The sequence below is a fragment of the Bos indicus x Bos taurus genome, chromosome 2 (genome assembly GCF_003369695.1).
Source record: "Bos indicus x Bos taurus breed Angus x Brahman F1 hybrid chromosome 2, Bos_hybrid_MaternalHap_v2.0, whole genome shotgun sequence".
NCBI classification, from domain to species: Eukaryota; Metazoa; Chordata; class Mammalia; order Artiodactyla; family Bovidae; genus Bos; species Bos indicus x Bos taurus.
The window spans coordinates 96,565,167-96,582,775 of NC_040077.1; the positions used below are offsets into that span (position 1 = coordinate 96,565,167).

Sequence of the window (17,609 nt, forward strand, 5' to 3'; positions counted from 1 at the left end):
GGATATGCATACTGTTTTACATACTGGCTGTACCAGTTTATGTTCCCATGAACAGTGTAAGAGGATTCTCTCTTCTCTACATGCTTGCCATCATTTGTTATTTATAGACTTCCTAATGATGGCCATTCTGATCTTGCTTATATGTGGAATCTAAAATATGACACAAATCAACACATTTATGAAGCAAAAACAGACTCACAGATAAAGAAAACAGACTTGTTGTTGCCAAGGGGGATGGGTGTGGGGAAGGGAAGGACTGGGAATTTGGGATTAGCAGATGTAAGCTATTATGTATAGAATAGATAAACAGCAAGGTCCTACACAGCACAGGGAACTATATTCAATATCCTGGGCTAAACCATAATGGAAAAGAATGTAAAAAGAATATATATCTGTATAAAGAGGAAGTGGGATGGTGACAAACAAACAATTGCTCAAATTCTTAATTTTCTTTGGGCTTTATCTTGACTGAAGTAGGCTCTGCATGAATTCATTCTTTTCTTTAATCCTCAGGAAAATTTTAAGATTTGCTGTTGCTTCCTTTTCATTAGTTTCCCTTAAGCTACCAATTAATTACAGAGTATTTTATAATAAGCTTTGCATATTAACAATTACAATTTGAGTATGATAGTGTACATGAAAGAATTCTGTAAATACCAAAGTTACTATCATCTGTGTAATTCAGTACAGCTGGTAAAAGTTTCTTTGACATTGTCAGTATTTCGTCTAATTCACAAACATCGTAAGGCGAGTGGTTATTACTAATAATAAATTTTCCAGATGAAAAAGACTAGCATATGAGCCACTGAAAGTCAGTCTGGGGTCAGCCCTTTCCTTGTGGAACATGTTTTCTCTTTTGGGGTAACTTACCAATGAAGTGAAAGTGAAAGTGTTAGTTGCTCAGTCGTGTCTGACTCTTTGCGACCTTATGGACTGTAGCCCTCTAGGCTCCTCTGGCCACGGAGTTCTCTTAGGAAGAATACTGGAGTGGGTAGCCTTTCCCTTCTCCAGGGGATCTTCCCAACCCAGGTATCAAACTTGGGTCTCCCTCATCGCAGGCAGATTCTTTACCATCTGAGCCACCAGTTCAGTTCAGTTCAGTTCAGTCGCTCAGTCATGTCCAAGGGAACAAGATCATCCCCAAGGAAAAGAAATGGAAAGAAGCAAAATGGCTGTCTGAGGAGTCCTTACAAATAGCTGTGAAAAGAAGAGAAGCCAAAAGCAAAGGAGAAAAGGAAAGATATACCCATTTGAATGCAGAGTTCCAAAGAATAGCAAGGAGAGATAAGAAAGCCTTCCTCAGTGATGGGTGCAAAGAAATAGACGAAAACAATAGAGTGGGAAAGACTAGAGATCTCTTCAAGAAAATTAAGACATACCAAGGGAACATTTCATGCAAAGATGGGCTCAATAAAGGACAGAAATGGTAGGGACCTAACAGAAGCAGAAGATATTAAGAAGAGGTGGCAAGAATACACAGAAGAACTGTACAAAGAAGATCTTCACGACCCAGATAATCACGATGGTGTGATCACTCACCTAGAGCTACCAAAGAAGCCCATAAAGTATTCGTTGCTTGGTTGTGTCTGACTCTTTGCAACACAATGGTCTGTAGCCTGTCAGGTTCCTCTATCCATGAGATTCTCCAGGCAAGAATACTAGTGTGAGTACCCATTCCCTTCTCCAGGAATCTTCCCCACATAGGGATCGAACCTGGGTCTCCTACATTGCAGGCAGAATCTTTACCTTATGGGAAGCCCATAACCGTGTTTAAATGGCCAGGTTTTTTCCTGCTGCTGTCTGCCTACTTCCAGAGTTCCAGTCAGAAAGCCTTCAGGACTGACTTCATAGGCCTAATTTCTTAAAGCTTTCCAAATCTAACAGACAGATATTCAGAAGAAACATTGCCAACTGTTTGGCAGGGGCCTTTGACATCTGGGTTTTTTTTTTTTTCCTTGAAAACTTTAATTTTTATTATGGACAACAAATACCATAAATTGCTTTTCTATTTTTTAAAAATTTTATTATTGGAGTGTACTTGCTTTACAATGTTGTTTTAGTTTATGCTTCACAACAGTGTGAATCAGCTAGCTATCAGTTCACTTCAGTCACTCAGTCATGTCCGACTCTCTGTGACCCCATGGACTGTAGCACTCCAGTCCTCCCTGTCCATCAGCAATTCCCAGAGTTTACTCAAACTCATGTCCATTGAGTCGGTGATGCCATCCAACCATGTCATCCTCTGTCATCCCCTTCTCCTCCTGCCTTCAATCTTTCCCAGCATCAGGGTCTTTTCCAATAAGTCAGCTCTTCACATCAGGCGGCCAGTATTGGAGTTTAAGCTTCAACATCAGTCCTTCCAATGAACACCCAAGACTGATCTCCTTTAGGATGGACTGGTGGACCTCCTTGCAGTCCAAGGGACTCTCAAGAGTCTTTTCCAACACTGCAGATCAAAAGCATCAATTCTTCAGTGCTCAGCTTTCTTTATAGTCCAACTCTCACATCCATAAATGACTACTGGAAAAACCATAGCCTTGACTAGATGGACCTTTGTTGGCAAAGTAATGTCTCTCCTTTTTAATATACTGTCTAGGTTGGTCATAACTTTTCTTCCAAAGAGTAAGTGTCTTTTAGTTTCATGGCTGCAGTCACCATCTGCAGTGATTTTGGAACCCCCCAAAATAAAGTTTGTTTCCACTGTTTCCCCATCTATTTCCCATGAAGTGATGGGACCAGATGCCATGATTTTCGTTTTCTGAATGTTGAGCTTTAGGCCAACTTTATCACTCTTCTCTTTCACTTTCATCAAGAGGCTCTTTAGTTCTTTTTTACTTTCTGCCATAAGGGTGGTGTCATCTGCATATGTGAGGTTACTGATATTTCTCCCAGCAATCTTGATTCCAGCTTGTGCTTCATCCAGCCCAGCGTTTCTCATGATGTACTCTGCATATAAGTTAAAGAAGCAGGTAACAGTATACAGCCTTGACATACTCCTTTTCTATTTGGAACCAGTCTGTTGTTCCATGTCCAGTTCTAACTGTTGCTTCCTGACCTGCATACAGATTTCTCAAGAGGCAGGTCAAGTGGTCTTGTATTCCCATTTCTTTCATTGGAAGAGTAGCACTGACATATATACACTACCATGTGTAAAACAGATAGCCAGTGGGAAGTTGCTGTATAGCACAGGTAGCTCAGCTCATTGCTCTGTGATGATCTAGAGGGGTGTGAATGGGGAGGTGGGTCAGCTATATGTATACATATATCCCTTCCCAGTTGAGCCTCCCTCACACCCATCCTCCACCTCTCTTCAAAATATCTTTCTCATTAAACAAGTGGATTCTTTGATAAATGATGCAGCATTAACTGGTTAGGTATTTGGGAAAATTGTTAAATCATCATTTTAAAAAAGTCAATACTTCTAAAGTGTTAAATGTGAAATTATGAAATAGTGAAAAAATAGAAAAAGATCTGATGAAAAGATTTCTAGTTTTTAGAATGCTGTTTCTTTCATGCCTTAAAAGCTAAGGAAGAAACTATAAAATACTGATAGATTCAGATCCATAAAAGTTTTTTTTTTTTTTTTTTTTAACTTTTCCACTGATTCAGACATTTCAGATTAAGCCAAAAATAAAGTTGAAAAGATATTTTGGTATTTCTAGTAAAAAATATTTAATATTCTAAATAGAGATAGTGCTTTTTTTCCATAAATAAGAATTACTCAAACTCACCACAGTCCTTTGCTCATTCATACACTGGTCACAGGGCTAAAATCATTAATAATAGTAATAGGAAATAAAACAGTACAATTACTGTAACTAACATCTATTGAGCATTTCCCCTGAACCAGGTAGTTTCTCACTGCTTAGGTTTGTTAACTCACTTAAATTTTCCAACAAACTTTTGAGGGAGGTACTCTTATTTTCTCCATTTTTATGATTGAGGACATTAAGGGAAAGGAAGGCCTTTATGTAATCTCCCCAGAGTTACTCAGCGAGGAAGTGGCAGAACCGGAATTCAAACCCAGGCTTTCTTGCTTTAGATTGTGTGCCCCTTCATCTCTTCCCTCAAGAAGCAAGAATAAATTTTTAAAAGAAGTGATACTATTGGACAATACATGTATGCATTAATCAACCTTATTAATACACTAAAAATAATAACAGTAAGGACATGTCATCTTTGCTAAATGGACAGTATTCTAAAATGTAATACCAACAAAAGCAAGCATGTAAGGAGATGCTTCAGCAAAATTATAAACAAGTTCAGGTTCAGTTTATAAATATCTGCAATAAGTCTTAAATTTGAACATATTTTTTAAAGAAAATTTTTGATTTAAAAATTTATTTAAGGCAATATTCAATGATTTACATAAAAATACATGTTCAAGGATAATCATCCCAGTGATAACTCTTTGTTTCCAGAATGTTGTATCATATAATATATAGAAAGTATAGAAAATTAAATAATAAAACCCACCCAACCCTACATTTTTATTCAGTGTGTTTGTTTTTCATCCTTTAAAAAGTGTTATAATCAGTAAAAGGCCAATCTTATTTCAAAATAATTATGAGTAGACAAAATGGTGGGTAGAGGAATTTTGTTTGATTTTTATTCTCCTCTGTGATTTTATGCATTTGCAAAATTTTCTCTTGGAATATGTATTATAATAAAAATGTGACTAAATTTTTTTTTTCCCCCTCCATGCAGGTTGTGGGATCCTAGTTCCCCTGCCATCAAAGCCAGGACCTGTGCAGTGGAAGAGCAGAGTCCTAACCACTGGATCACCAAGGAATTCCCAAGAATTTTTAAATACATTTTTTCCCTTTGGGTTTCCAGAAAACATGAATAGAGAACATACATTTATTTGTACTTTCTGTTTAAAACCCTACTGAAATGAAAGAAAATGCATATCCACATTTTAAAAGAATCAAACTGCATCCTACTGGAAAACAAACAAACAAAAAAACCCTGAGATCAGTACACTAAAATTTTTGAGAAATTCCTGGAATGTTAAAAATAGATACAATTGTAAACACACACAGACAGACACACAGATATAGACAGGCAAACACAGACACACTCACAGACACACACAGCAGCTGCACAACCACATATCCTAGCTTGTGATTAAAAAGCTTTAAAGAGCTTAGAGAAATGATCAAAGCAATTACTTTACATAGATGATTAACCTCAAATTAATTAATTGATTTTAATGCTTTAGCTGCCTTTCCTGTAAATGCAGAGCAGCTAACAGCAGCAATCTTCATGCTCCCAGCATGAAGCCCTCCAAATTCGCTTCTAGAAACAGTAGGTGGTCTGCTCAAGAGAAACTCAACCTGAAAGTACTGGAGCCCCAGGGAGAAGCAGAGCAGAGCCTCTGATCCTTCACTTCTCCCCAATAAAAACCAAGAAAGAACACAACATTAAAACAAGGAAAGATGGCTGTACTTAGAGATGGATAAACAGAACAACAACAACAACAACAAAAATAGTCCACCTCAAAATAAGGCTGTCCAATCTGCAATTTGGGGAATGTTGGGATAATAGCCTGTTTGTCCCCATATCTTTCTCTTACCAAGTAGGCTGACTGTTGTCCCCAGGCCCTTCATTGCATAGGATAATACACTTTGCAAAGAAGAAAAGGATTGCACTAACAGACCTTTCAACTGCCCATGAAGCCCACACCAGCTGTGTGTATCAATCAGTCTAGACAGCGGTGTCCAAACCTAATCTTGTATGAGACACCCAGGAGCCTGTTAAAAATGGAGATTCCTGAACCCGATCCTTGATATTGGGATTCAGCAGGTCTGACGTAAAGCCCCAGAAGGTGCCTTTTAACAAGCATGCCAGCTAATTTTGCAGATGGTCAGCTTATGATTTAGACAAAAACAAGCTAACAAGTAAATAAACAACAAGACATAAAATGAAACTTTGGCATAAATAAACAGATAATTTCTTCAGGACCAAGATTGACCTGAAATTGAGTTCCTTTATCATCTGGATCCTGTTTTTCACTTGTGAATGTGGATGATCAGAGCCTTTACCTAGTTTTCATTGATCTCAAGGATTGACAAGATGTTATTTGCAATGACACTTGGTGGTTAAGCCATTTCATCAGCTTTGCACAAAGCTTTGGTTTTTTTCCCCCTAATTATCAGTTTGTGAATAATCCTAACTAATTATTCCATGTTGACCCATAGTATAAGTGATTATAGCATTGTATGAGAAGAGTGACAAATATCCTGATGCTATCACAGTGATTTGCATAATTATTTTTTAATTTTACCTAGCATGCCAAAACATGTACTGTGACACATCAAAGATGTCCAGACATTTTGCCACATGTACCCTGGGACAAAACCTCCTCTGGCAATTTGCAATAATACTATTGCCAAACATGAGAACAGATGATCAAAAGTGCCACATGATAGACTCTCTGGACCTTGGGCAAGTGACTTGGTGTCTATTTCCTCATCTCTAAGAATGGACAACAGTAATACTATCTCACAGGGTTAATTGTAGAGATTATTTTAAGTACATAGAGGAGTCACTGGAATGTAGCAAAGCACTTATTAAATGCCGTCAGTATTATTACTGTTATTATTTTCTTGCTTGAGTAGGGTAGTATAACAGTTAATAATTCTAAATAATTTAATCAAAGCGGGGGCTTCCCTGGGGGCTCAGTGGTAAAGAATCCGCCTGCTAATGCAGAAGATACAGGTTCAATCCCTGGTACAGGAAGATCCCTGATGCTGCGGAGCAACTGAGCCCAAACACCGCAACTGTTGACTCAGTGCTCTAGAGCCTGGGAACTGCAGCTTCTGAGCCCACATGCTGCAGCTATTGAAGTCTGTGTGCCCTAGAGCCCATGCTCTGAAACAAGAGAAGCCACTGCAATGAGAAGCCCTCGAACTGCAACTAGAGAGTAGCCTTTACTTGCCACAATTAAAGACTGTGCAGCAATGAATACCCCGCACAGCCAAAAATAAATAAATTATTTAAAATTTAATCAAACCAGATTTTAGAGAATAGTGACTATAGAGAGTCCTGTTTTGAAAAATAGCGTACCCCCCCTTAAATTTTTGGTAGAATAAGTGGAAAGTGAATTTTACTGGTAATTTTGCAGGTGTGTGTATATGTTATATAATTTAGATTTTGTTAATTTCAAAAAAGGACTTCCCTCGTGGCTCAGATGGTAGTCTGCCAGCAATGCGGGAGACCCGGGTTAGAACCCCAGGTCGGGAAGATCCCGCTGAGAAGGAAATGGCAACCCACTCCAGTACTCTTGCCTGGAAAATGCTATGCATGGAGAAAAGCACATCAAATTGTTTATAATACCTATCTGCACTATAAACAATAAAAAGAAGGATAGGAGTGAACTTTTTTTAGCTATGTAGAATTAGAAATAAACGTTGTCTATTTCTAGTATTTTAGAGCTGTCCAGTCATTAGTAAGGCTCAGTGGTAAAGAATCCATCTGCCAATGCTGGAAACCCAGGAGACCTGGGTTCTGTCCCTGGGTGGGGAAGATGCCTGGAGGAGGAAATGGCAGCCCACTCCAGTATTCTTGCTTGGGAAATCCCATGGCCAGAGGAGCCTAACAGGCTGTAGTCCACGGGGTCCTAAAGACCTGGACATGACTGAGCGACTGAGCATGCAGTCATTAGCAATCTACGTTTTAAAAGCAAACTCCGTTTTCACTTCGGCATTCCAATGAAAGCTAGCGGTTAACACTTCAGACGCTCATTGTTAAGAGGACATGAGTGAATTTGTGTTTCATCTATGGGAATCATTCTTTGGAAATTTTATCAGATGCTGGGAGACTGAATAGTCTTCAATTCAATGTCTGTGAAGCAGTCTCTGGCATCTTGAAGATTATGCCTCTAAGAAAAATAAAGAAAAAGACTTTGTCTCAAACGAAGGTGTTTACACACAGAAAAATATTAAAGAAAACTAGTTTTTTTTTTTTTTTTTAATGCCTGGATCCAAAAATATAAAGATCCAAAAAAATTTTGACCTAGAGATTTCTGTTGGAGTAGAACCTCTCTCCGCCCCCGCGCCCCACAGGCACAGTATTAGTACAGTGGTTAAAGAGAAAGGCAATCAGAACTTTAGAGATGTAGGTACTGTTCAGCTCAGAGTCATGGATGGGGAATCCACCTGGCCTCCGAAACCTTTAACCACGCTGTTCCGGTCTCAGCGGCTGGTGGTCAGCCCGCGTCTGCACAGGAAGGAAAGTTCGGACACTCCTCAACGACCCAGGGTGCCCCTAGAGACAAGGCATCGGGACGTGGGACAGAGTGGAGGGAGGCAGAGACAGTACGAGTTGCGGGTGGCAGCAGCGGCGCTCCGGATCCGTCGCCCTCGGGTTCCCTTGAGCTGCGGGACAGAGTGACTCGGAAGAGGAGCGCAAGCGCCTTCCTGCCGCTCCAGCAGCCGCGCGGGGGGCGCGCGCGCATCCACCTGGCGCAGGGCCAGCGAGCTAAAGCCGGGACTCTAGCAGCTCAGCCTGAAGGACCGACCAAAGCGAGAGCCTCCGAGAGGCAAGACCCAACCCCAAACGCACGCGGTGCGGACAGCCTGGTCCAGGGCATCCCAGCCGGTAGCCTCGAACCCGACTCGCAGTTGCGCCGTGTTCCCAGTGACAAGTTTGCCTCGCGCCGGCCAAGTTGCGACTGTGGAGCTTATCCCGGGCTCCGGGAAGAATGTTCCAGTTCCTGGCTCGGGCTGGTCTGGGTATGGCCGGGCCAGGGGCCTCGCTGCATTTCTGGGGGTGGCTGTTGCTCGGCTGCTGCATTCTCGCCGGAGCCCAGGTAAGAGCCAGTGCCCGGAGGCACCTGCTTCCTGGAGCCACCCACCGGAACCCGGCGTTAGGGCCGAACGCCGGGACTTGGCTGAGGCCAAGGTGCGCGCATCCTTACACATCCACGCACTAACGCACACAGAGGCAGACAGACAGACAGACAGACACGCACACACAGAGGTGCACCCGGCAAATTTGACAGGCATATAGTGGAGCTGCAGAGATATCCTTTAGGCGAATGATGTCCTGGGGTGGTATTCCGGCCAGCATCTTGGCATCTGCTATCAGAGGATATTTAGGAACCACGGCTTTTTGGATCGGTAGAGTGAGATTGAGAGGTGAGGAACTTTTCTTACTGTTAGATTTCTTGGTTCCCTGTTTAATTAAATTGTTTTTTGTCTGCTGGCAATTTACCGTCCGTTTTGAGAACTTAAATTTCTAGGGTTGTTTGAGACCACAGCCTGAAAGGATAACTGGATCTTGCTAATACAGAATCATGCATCATTAAAGCGAGGAAAATATACCTAACTTGTTAAAGTTGAGTTGTTCGTTTTTAAAATAAGTGGCAATTGTCATTTTCGGACTGCTAGTATCCTTCAGAGAGTTTCTGGGTGATCTTTCACAAAGGAGCCTCTCTAATGTACAAGTCATAATTCATCCTCACATTGTTTTGAATCAAATAAATTATAGGATTTACACTGAGCTTTTCAGACGAGCTAGAAAGAGATGCTTGTAGTGTTGAGTGGAATGCAGTTTAAGGGCCCTGTGACCGAATGACTCAAACCAACGTTATTTCTCTCTTTTGTTCGGAAGGGGGCGCATTTGACCGTCAAATAAAGCCCCCAATTAGTTAAGGCATTATGCACGGATACTGTCTAAACTTAATACTATGTTCTTGGTTTTCAAACGGCCAGTTAAAATTTCAGTTATTCTAAACGTGCAGTTTTTTTGTTTTTTTTTTTTTGCCCTGCTGATATGACCAGGATAGTTCACGTGAAATAAATCTGTTAAAAAAAAAAATCAAACGAGGTACGCTGTCATTGAGCAATTAAATTGTCAATGAATGCTCAAAAGTAGAGTATGCTCATACATGAAAAATTTCACCCAGATAACAGAAAGAATGTGAAAGAATGAAAAAAACTAAGAATTTGGTGACAGTGATAGAACTCGGGTGATCTCTAATGTTTCTGTCTCATAAGGTATTTGGATAATGTGCTTGAAAACGCAGCTTCCTTATATAAGGGGCAAATGACTTCTAACCATTTATTTTATTCAATGTCCCAGATTAATTTTTCTAAGGAAATGGAGAGACATTGTTTAACACAACAAAGAAAAAAAATCACTATGCTACCATGGGAAGGATATTTCCTTTTAGCTTTAGAAAACTCAGGACATTGAACACTTTTTCTATAATTTTAAGTCAAAGCTTCTCAACATTTTGGGCCATGTAAGTCTTTGTTATGGGAACTGATTTGTCCGTTGTAGGATATTTAGTAGAATCTCTGTCCTCTTTACACTAGATCCAGTTGCAACCCCCTACCCCTGCCTGGCTGTGACAACCAAAAATGTGTCCAGATACTGCCCATGGTCCTTTGGGAGGCAGAATTGCCTCTGGTTGAGACCTGTTGCTTAACAATGATTTCCATTTATGTTTATAGATTGAGTTATGTAAAATGACAGTTTGTGATAATATTTACATTTTTGGCACTTTAAACAAAATTTGAAGGTTACATTAAAGAGATTTGCATAGACACATTGACACCTTGTTTGGTCTTCAGTTTCTTCATTCCCAGCCAAGACATATATTTAAAAGTTTTAGTATATTGATAGAACAACAGAGGGAACTCATCTAAGCAGAATTAGCTTGTGGCTTGTATATAATAAATGCTTAGTATCTGGGAAACACTGGATTGCATTACAAAATAGATAACATAGGCCAGTTCTTTCAGTTGTTTTGAATAACTCTGTGGTCTTTAGTTGGTGAAGCTACCCCCCACCCCCTCCTTTCCCTCAGATCAGTTCAGAGGCCATGAATTCATGCATCCAGCATCATTGCAGAGCCCAGCAATACATTTCCCAGTCACATTTTCACATGGCAATGAGGACGACTGTATTAATGTCTGTAATTTTTCTTTACTGTTAGTGAATCCTGGAAACAGACTGAGAATAGGGGTACAGATGTTTATTGGAGGGTAATGCCTGAGAAAGATAACAGGGTGAGGAAGCAGGGTTGCACAAGGAGAGTCTCAGACTGGGATGCAAGCCTGACAAAGTCTTGGCCAACCCCATGGAGAAGTAGTAAGCAGTTTGGAATCCCCTATGACAATTAGCATGGTGGCTTTGGGTGTTAGCTTCTCCATAAGGTACCACCTTTGGAGTCGTATCACTCCATTGACTAAGGTAATTTGTATTTCTTTCATTCCAAGAAAATCTGTCTTTTTTGAGCCTGCAGGGAACTCAAGTCTCTAATTATTTACTCCAGTTTTAATTAAAAAAAATGTCATTCTATTCTAAGGGGCAGAGGTGGCTGTTCTGGATACGAATTATACAGTGGAACTCATATCTGGTCACAAAGCTGGAGAGAAGAGAGCTGCTGGCAAAGCATATATCTAAAAGAGTTGGGTGTTTCTAGAACTCTCCTGTCTTAGTCACTGACAAGCAGAATTCAATAAACATAATCTTTTAATCCTTTAACTGCAACTTTTTATCACTATATGAATGGAAGAGTGTTATATCTTTAAAGGTCAGAATCTTGAGATTGGGCTATCCTGTATATTAATATTTTAGGCTGTAGGCAGCATTCTTTCACAAAAGATGCAGAGCCAGCTTGACTAAGCATGGGCAACAGAGCACAAAGGTTAAAGAAAAAGAAACAGATCCACTATGGAGTCAGATGTGTTCTTCCCTATTACAAATGGTCCTTTGCACAGGAAACATTGCTAAAATGTATTTTTCTAAATGTACTGCTTTGTTTTGGATGTAGTTGTTGCTTTTGGAGTAACAGACACTGAATATGAAAACTGCTCTTTTGGTTTAAATACACTGTGATTTTTAATGTCCCTTTATGGTAAAGAACACGTGTTTCCAAAACATAGGTGGAAGAGAAAACAATATAAAAGACGAACATTTTCTTACTTTCACTTGATGAAATAACTAAAGATCAATTTAACAGATCATCAGTTAGCACATGCTAATCAAACTTACCTCCTGGTTAAACCGGCCACATTTTTTTTTTTAGAACAAAATTATCTTTAGAAGCTGTAGTTTACATGACGATTATGTTCCTGAAAAGGTTATCCCAGTAAAAAGGCTACATCTGTACAAAAGGAAACAAAAATAAATGTGTTCAGGTAAAAACAGTACACAGTGTGATTTGAAATGTCCGTGTTTAATAACTGAGGTCAGATTTCTTTCAATCAAATTTATAGTTCTGAAACTTGGTCATGGGTTACCCAGTGTTTTCTGGGATTAAAGTAAAAGAAAGTAACTATTGAATTGGAAAAACAGCCAGGAAAAACAAAACAAAAAACCAAAACAATTTGAATGGTGCCTGACTGTTTCTAGAGAATATTGGAAGAAGTCAGATTTTCCTCCCTGTCCACTCAGGTGACTCATCTCTTTCCATTTTGTTCTCCCTTTTTGATAAGTGAGATTTTATGGCAAACTTTTAGTGTAGCTGCCTTTAACTCACAATCTGCATTGTGTTAGTCTATTAGCTAAATGATGGTGTGTATCCCAATCCAAAAAATTCATTTTGATTATTTTCTCCTTTCATGTTAAAATAAATGTGAACTCGCTAAGTTGTATCCGACTCTTTGCAACCCCATGGACTTTGCTCATCAGACTCCTCTGTCCATGGGATTTCCCAGGCAAGAATACTGGAGTGGGTTGCTATTTCCTTCTCCAGGGGATCTTCCAGACCCAGGGATCAAACTTGTGTCTCTTGCGTTGGCAGGCAGATTCTTTACCTCTAGCCACGGGGAAGCCCATGAATACTATGCAGAAATATTTAAGACTATATACCTATTTACTTATCTACTCTGCATTACCTGATTTCAAGCTTTATTACAAAACTACCATAATCAAAACTGCAGAATTCTGGCATAAAAACAGGCACATAGACCAATGGAGCAGAATCAAGAGCCCAGAAATAACTCTTTGACAAGAGAGCCATGAATACCTACTGGGGAAAGGACAGTCTCTTCAATAAATGGTGTTAGGAAAATGGGATTCATATACAAATGAATAAAATTAGATCCCCATTTTATACTACTCACAAAAATTAACTCCAAATGGATTAATGACTTAAATTTAAGACTCTAAACTTACTAGAAGAAAACAGGGGTAAAGTTTCTTGACATTGATCTTGGCAGTTATTTTTTGGATATAACATCAAAATGCAAGCAACAAAACAGAAAATAAACAACCGGGATGACCTCAATCTAAAAAGCTTCTGCACAGCAAAAGAAATAATAGGTACATGAAAAGATTCTCAACATGATTAATAATGAGGGCAATATACCTCAAAACCGAAATGAGGTATCCATCTCACACTTGTTAGAATGGCTGTCATCAAAAAGACAAGAGACAAGATTTGGAGAGGATGAGGAGAAAAGGGAACACTTGTGCACTATTGGTGGGAATGTAAATTTTTAAAACCACTCTGGAAAAAGTATAAGTTCCTCAAAAAATAAAAATAGAACTACTGTATGATCTGGCAGTCTCACTTCTAGATAATACCCAAAGGGAATGAAATCACTATCTCAAAGGTTAGGTGTCCCTCTTGTTTATTGCAGCATTGCTTACAATTGCCAAGACATGGGAACAATCTAAGTGTCTGTGAAGGGATGGATAAATAAAGAAAATGTGATGCGCACACACAGAGGAATATGATCCATCCATAAAGAAGAGGGAAATCTTTCCTTTTGTGCAACATGGATTGACTTTAAGGCCATTATTCTTAGTGAAATAAGTAAAAGACAAATACTGTATGTTCTCATTTGTATGGAACCTAAAAAGGCTGAACTCAGAGAGAGTAGAATTAGTGGCAGCCAGGCCTTGGGGAGTGGGAGAAATGAGGGGACATTGGTCAAAGGGTTTAAACTTCTAGCTATAGGGTGACTGAGTTCTGGGGATCTAGTGTGTAATATGGTGACTATAATTAACAGTACTTTATTATATACTCAAAAATTGTTGAGAGAGTAGATCTTAAATGTTATCATCACACACACGTTAAAGGTAATTATGGGGGGGAGGTGTTAGCTAATCTTATTGTGGTAGTCATTTCACAATATGTAAATGTATCAAATCACTACATAGTACACCGTAAACTTAATTTATGTTGTCTGTAAGTAATACCTCAATAAAACTGGAGGGAAAAAGGCAAAAATTCAACTAGAAACCATTTGGAGTAACTCTCTTATTTCATAGATGAGTAAACCAAAACCCCCAAACATGGAATGATTGTCCAGTTTCACTGGTAATTTTTCAGTAGAGCTAAAAAGAATCTTCTAGTCATTTCTCCTTTTTATGTGCCATAATTGACATATTGTAAGCCATGGACGGAGGAGCCTGGTAGGCTGCAGCCCATGGGGTTGCAAAGAGTCGGACATGACTGATCAACTTCACTTTCACTTTTCACTTTCATGCATTGGAGAAGGAAATGGTAACCCACTCCAGTATTCTTGCCTGGAGAATCCCAGGGATGGGGGAGCCTGGTGGGCTGCCGTCTATGGGGTTGCACAGAGTCGGACACAACTGAAGCGACTTAGCAGCAGCAGCAGCAGCAAGAGGACTAATAAAATGCTGGGTCTTTGTAACATTCCAGGAAATTTTCAATATGTTTATTATTTTTTCTGATTATATTACATAGGGTGACCTAATTAAAATTTTCTATAACTTTTTAATTTTTTAAAAATGGTTTTTTTTTCCTTTAGGCTAAGCAGGTAAAATATGATTATTCTCAAATCTTATACATTGATGGATTATGAATTTTGATTCAGATAAAGAACTATTTCTTTAGAACTAGTTCTATAAAGAACTATATCAAGGTAGCTTGGTATCAAAGTAATTTTTAATTATATTAGAAGGTGAAATAATGAAAGATTGTGTCATGGCTTAAAAAAATAGTGGCATATGTTTCTCTGTTTGTATTTTGTTCATATCTACAGCTGGATTCTGATGGCACCATCACTATAGAGGAGCAGATTGTCCTTGTGCTGAAAGCTAAAGTGCAGTGTGAGCTCAACATCACAGCCCAGCTCCAGGAAGGAGGTAAAGATACGGAAGAAACTGTGCCCCCCGTGTGTCCCACCCAAATCCTCACAAAGATTGTGAATCTCCTCCTTACTGAGTGTTAGGGAGTTTCTCATCAGTCATTCCATGTTTGTGTGTGGAGAGGTGTGTGGCAGAATAACGCTATTTTCATCTCTTTCACCATCATCTCTTCCCTCCCTGTGGATGAGTGACTTGCCTGGTTTGTGAGTTTGGGAATAGACCAGGCAGGTATATGCCAGCCTCTTCCTCAGACATGTCTTTGGGATCCGTCTGTTTGCAGAGAGCATGCATATTGTTTTGCCCTTGACTGTGCAGTAAGCTTCAAGGAGCTTCAAGGTGTTCATCTGCAGTTTTAGTAGGTAAAATTCAAAGGAGTCAATAGGCAAGCCGACTGATGCATACATAGACTATGTTCTCCAAAAACTTTCTTCTCAATAAAGTGATTATTTTATCTTCATCTGCCGACTCCTTATGTAATTTTTCAATTAGTTCCAAGTGGTAAACTATAAAAACAAAGCTACAAAACTGCTGACAAGTTTGTGGTGATGTTGGTGGTCTCAGGCGTCTCTCCTGTTGCAGCTGGGGACCTGTGGTTTGTGTTCCTTGGGGTCTGGTGGTCACTCACAGTTCTCATTAGGGCCATTGGATAAAGTCATTTACTGAATTGAGTAGTATGAAAATTACAATGTTGTAAATAGGGAAATGCCTTGTCTTGATAGTTGAATGATTCAGAGACATTTTTTTAAAAACAGAGGTGGTGTTTACTGAGTTCCCTAAATCTGCATGCAGTAGATGATGTCCTTAAAGCTGTGCTTTAAAAAGATATGTGATTGATTTTGCAGTTGGTTATGATCAGAGAATGTGGTCTGCATGATATTAATTTTCAAAAATGTGCTGAGACTTACTTGCTTCTATTGGGGTCAATTTTGATAAATGTTTCATGTGGTCTTCAAAAGAATGTGTACTGTTCGGTTTCTGAGCACAGTGTTTTATAATATCCACTAGGTTAAGCTTATTGGTTGTGTGGCTCAAGTATTCTGTATCTATGAGTTCTCATCTATTTGACTTATTCTTTTCTGATATATATGTCTTAAAATAGCCTACAATGATGATGAACTTTTTGCTTCATATATTTAGAAAATATGTTATTGGGTGTATACAAATTGAGAAATGTTATATTTCCTGGTAAGTCAAACCTTCTATTGATGTGAAGCATCTTTCTTTGTTTCTACTTTACTTTTGCTTTAAATACTAACTAAATACTAAAATTATTATATTAAAATAACAATATTTAATAAATAACTTAGTTCTTTCTCTCTTGTTTGATATTTGCCTTGCACACCTTTTTCCATCCTTAAAAATCTTTAATTATGGTACAATGCACATAATATTAAATTAATCATCTTAAATATTTTAAGCATACAGCTCAGTAATGTTCAGTATATTCACATTGTTATGTTAAACTAATAGCCGAAAATTTTTCGTTTTGCAAAACTGACACTCTAACTCAGCAATTCCTTATCTTTTCCTATTTATTTATTAAACTTCTCTGTGTACTTATACTTCGGGAGTTTCATTTATAAACAAGACACAGGTGGGATTTTTCTTGTTATCCATTTTGATAGACTTTGTCTATAATTAAAGAATTTAGCCAATTGCATTAATTATGATTATGAATACACTGTATTTGAATTTACCATCTGTCTGGGCTTTTCATTTTACCAGCTCTTCCTATAATTCTTTCTACTCTCTACTTCCACCTTGTGTTGGCTTCTTTTGAATTGATTGAGGCTTTTTTCCTTATTTCATCCTCCCTCTCCCTACTAGTTTGGAAGGTATATGTTATATTTAATTCTTTAGTGATTAGCCTAGAATTTTTCATGTTATATTAAAGAAAGTTTAAAGTTATCAATAATTTCCCTCTATCAAATAGTATAAGCATTTTAAAATACCTTAACTGCTTCCAAATTATATGCTGTTATCTTAGTGTTTTATATTAAGTGTAAGTTTGTATAATTTTTCTTCTTCCTAAAATACATCTTTTTAAGAGGTTTCCTTACACTGGAATCTACTTATAATGATACTTACTATAAGTAGTATCACTACTTCTGGGCTTCCCCAGTGGTTCAGTGGTAAAGAATCCATGGGCAGTGTGGGAGATGCAAGAGATGCAGGTTCGATCCCTGGTTCAGGAAGATCCCCTGGAGGACAGCATGGCAACCCACTCCAGTATTCTTGCTGGGAAAATCCTGTGGACAGAGGAGCCTGGCAGACTACAGTCCCTAGGACTGCAAAGAGTTGACCACAACTGAAGCGACTGAGCACGCATGAACACATAGTGAACTCTGTATTTTGTTTGTTTGACAAGGTATTAATTTCAATCTCAGTCTTCAGAGATATTTTTTCTGGGCTAATGATCTTTGGATGAGAATTATTTACTTTTAGCTCCTAAAGACTTTATTTTTCCACTGTGGCTTCCATTGTTATTGTTGGAAAATTTTGTTGGTCATTAGTTTTTCTTATTAGCTCCT

At 38.8% G+C, this 17,609-nt stretch overlaps 1 protein-coding gene across 1 annotated transcript in view; it reads left to right on the forward strand.

Annotated features, from left to right (window-relative positions):
- The first annotated feature begins 7,998 nt into the window (after window positions 1-7,998).
- Window positions 7,999-17,609, forward strand: part of PTH2R (parathyroid hormone 2 receptor) — an 85,568-nt gene continuing 75,957 nt past the window's right edge. The window contains exons 1-2 of the mRNA XM_027565941.1: window positions 7,999-8,812; window positions 14,973-15,075. Of these exons, the coding sequence (XP_027421742.1) occupies window positions 8,705-8,812; window positions 14,973-15,075 (211 nt within the window). The 5' untranslated portion in view covers window positions 7,999-8,704. The remainder of the gene's footprint in view (window positions 8,813-14,972; window positions 15,076-17,609) is intronic.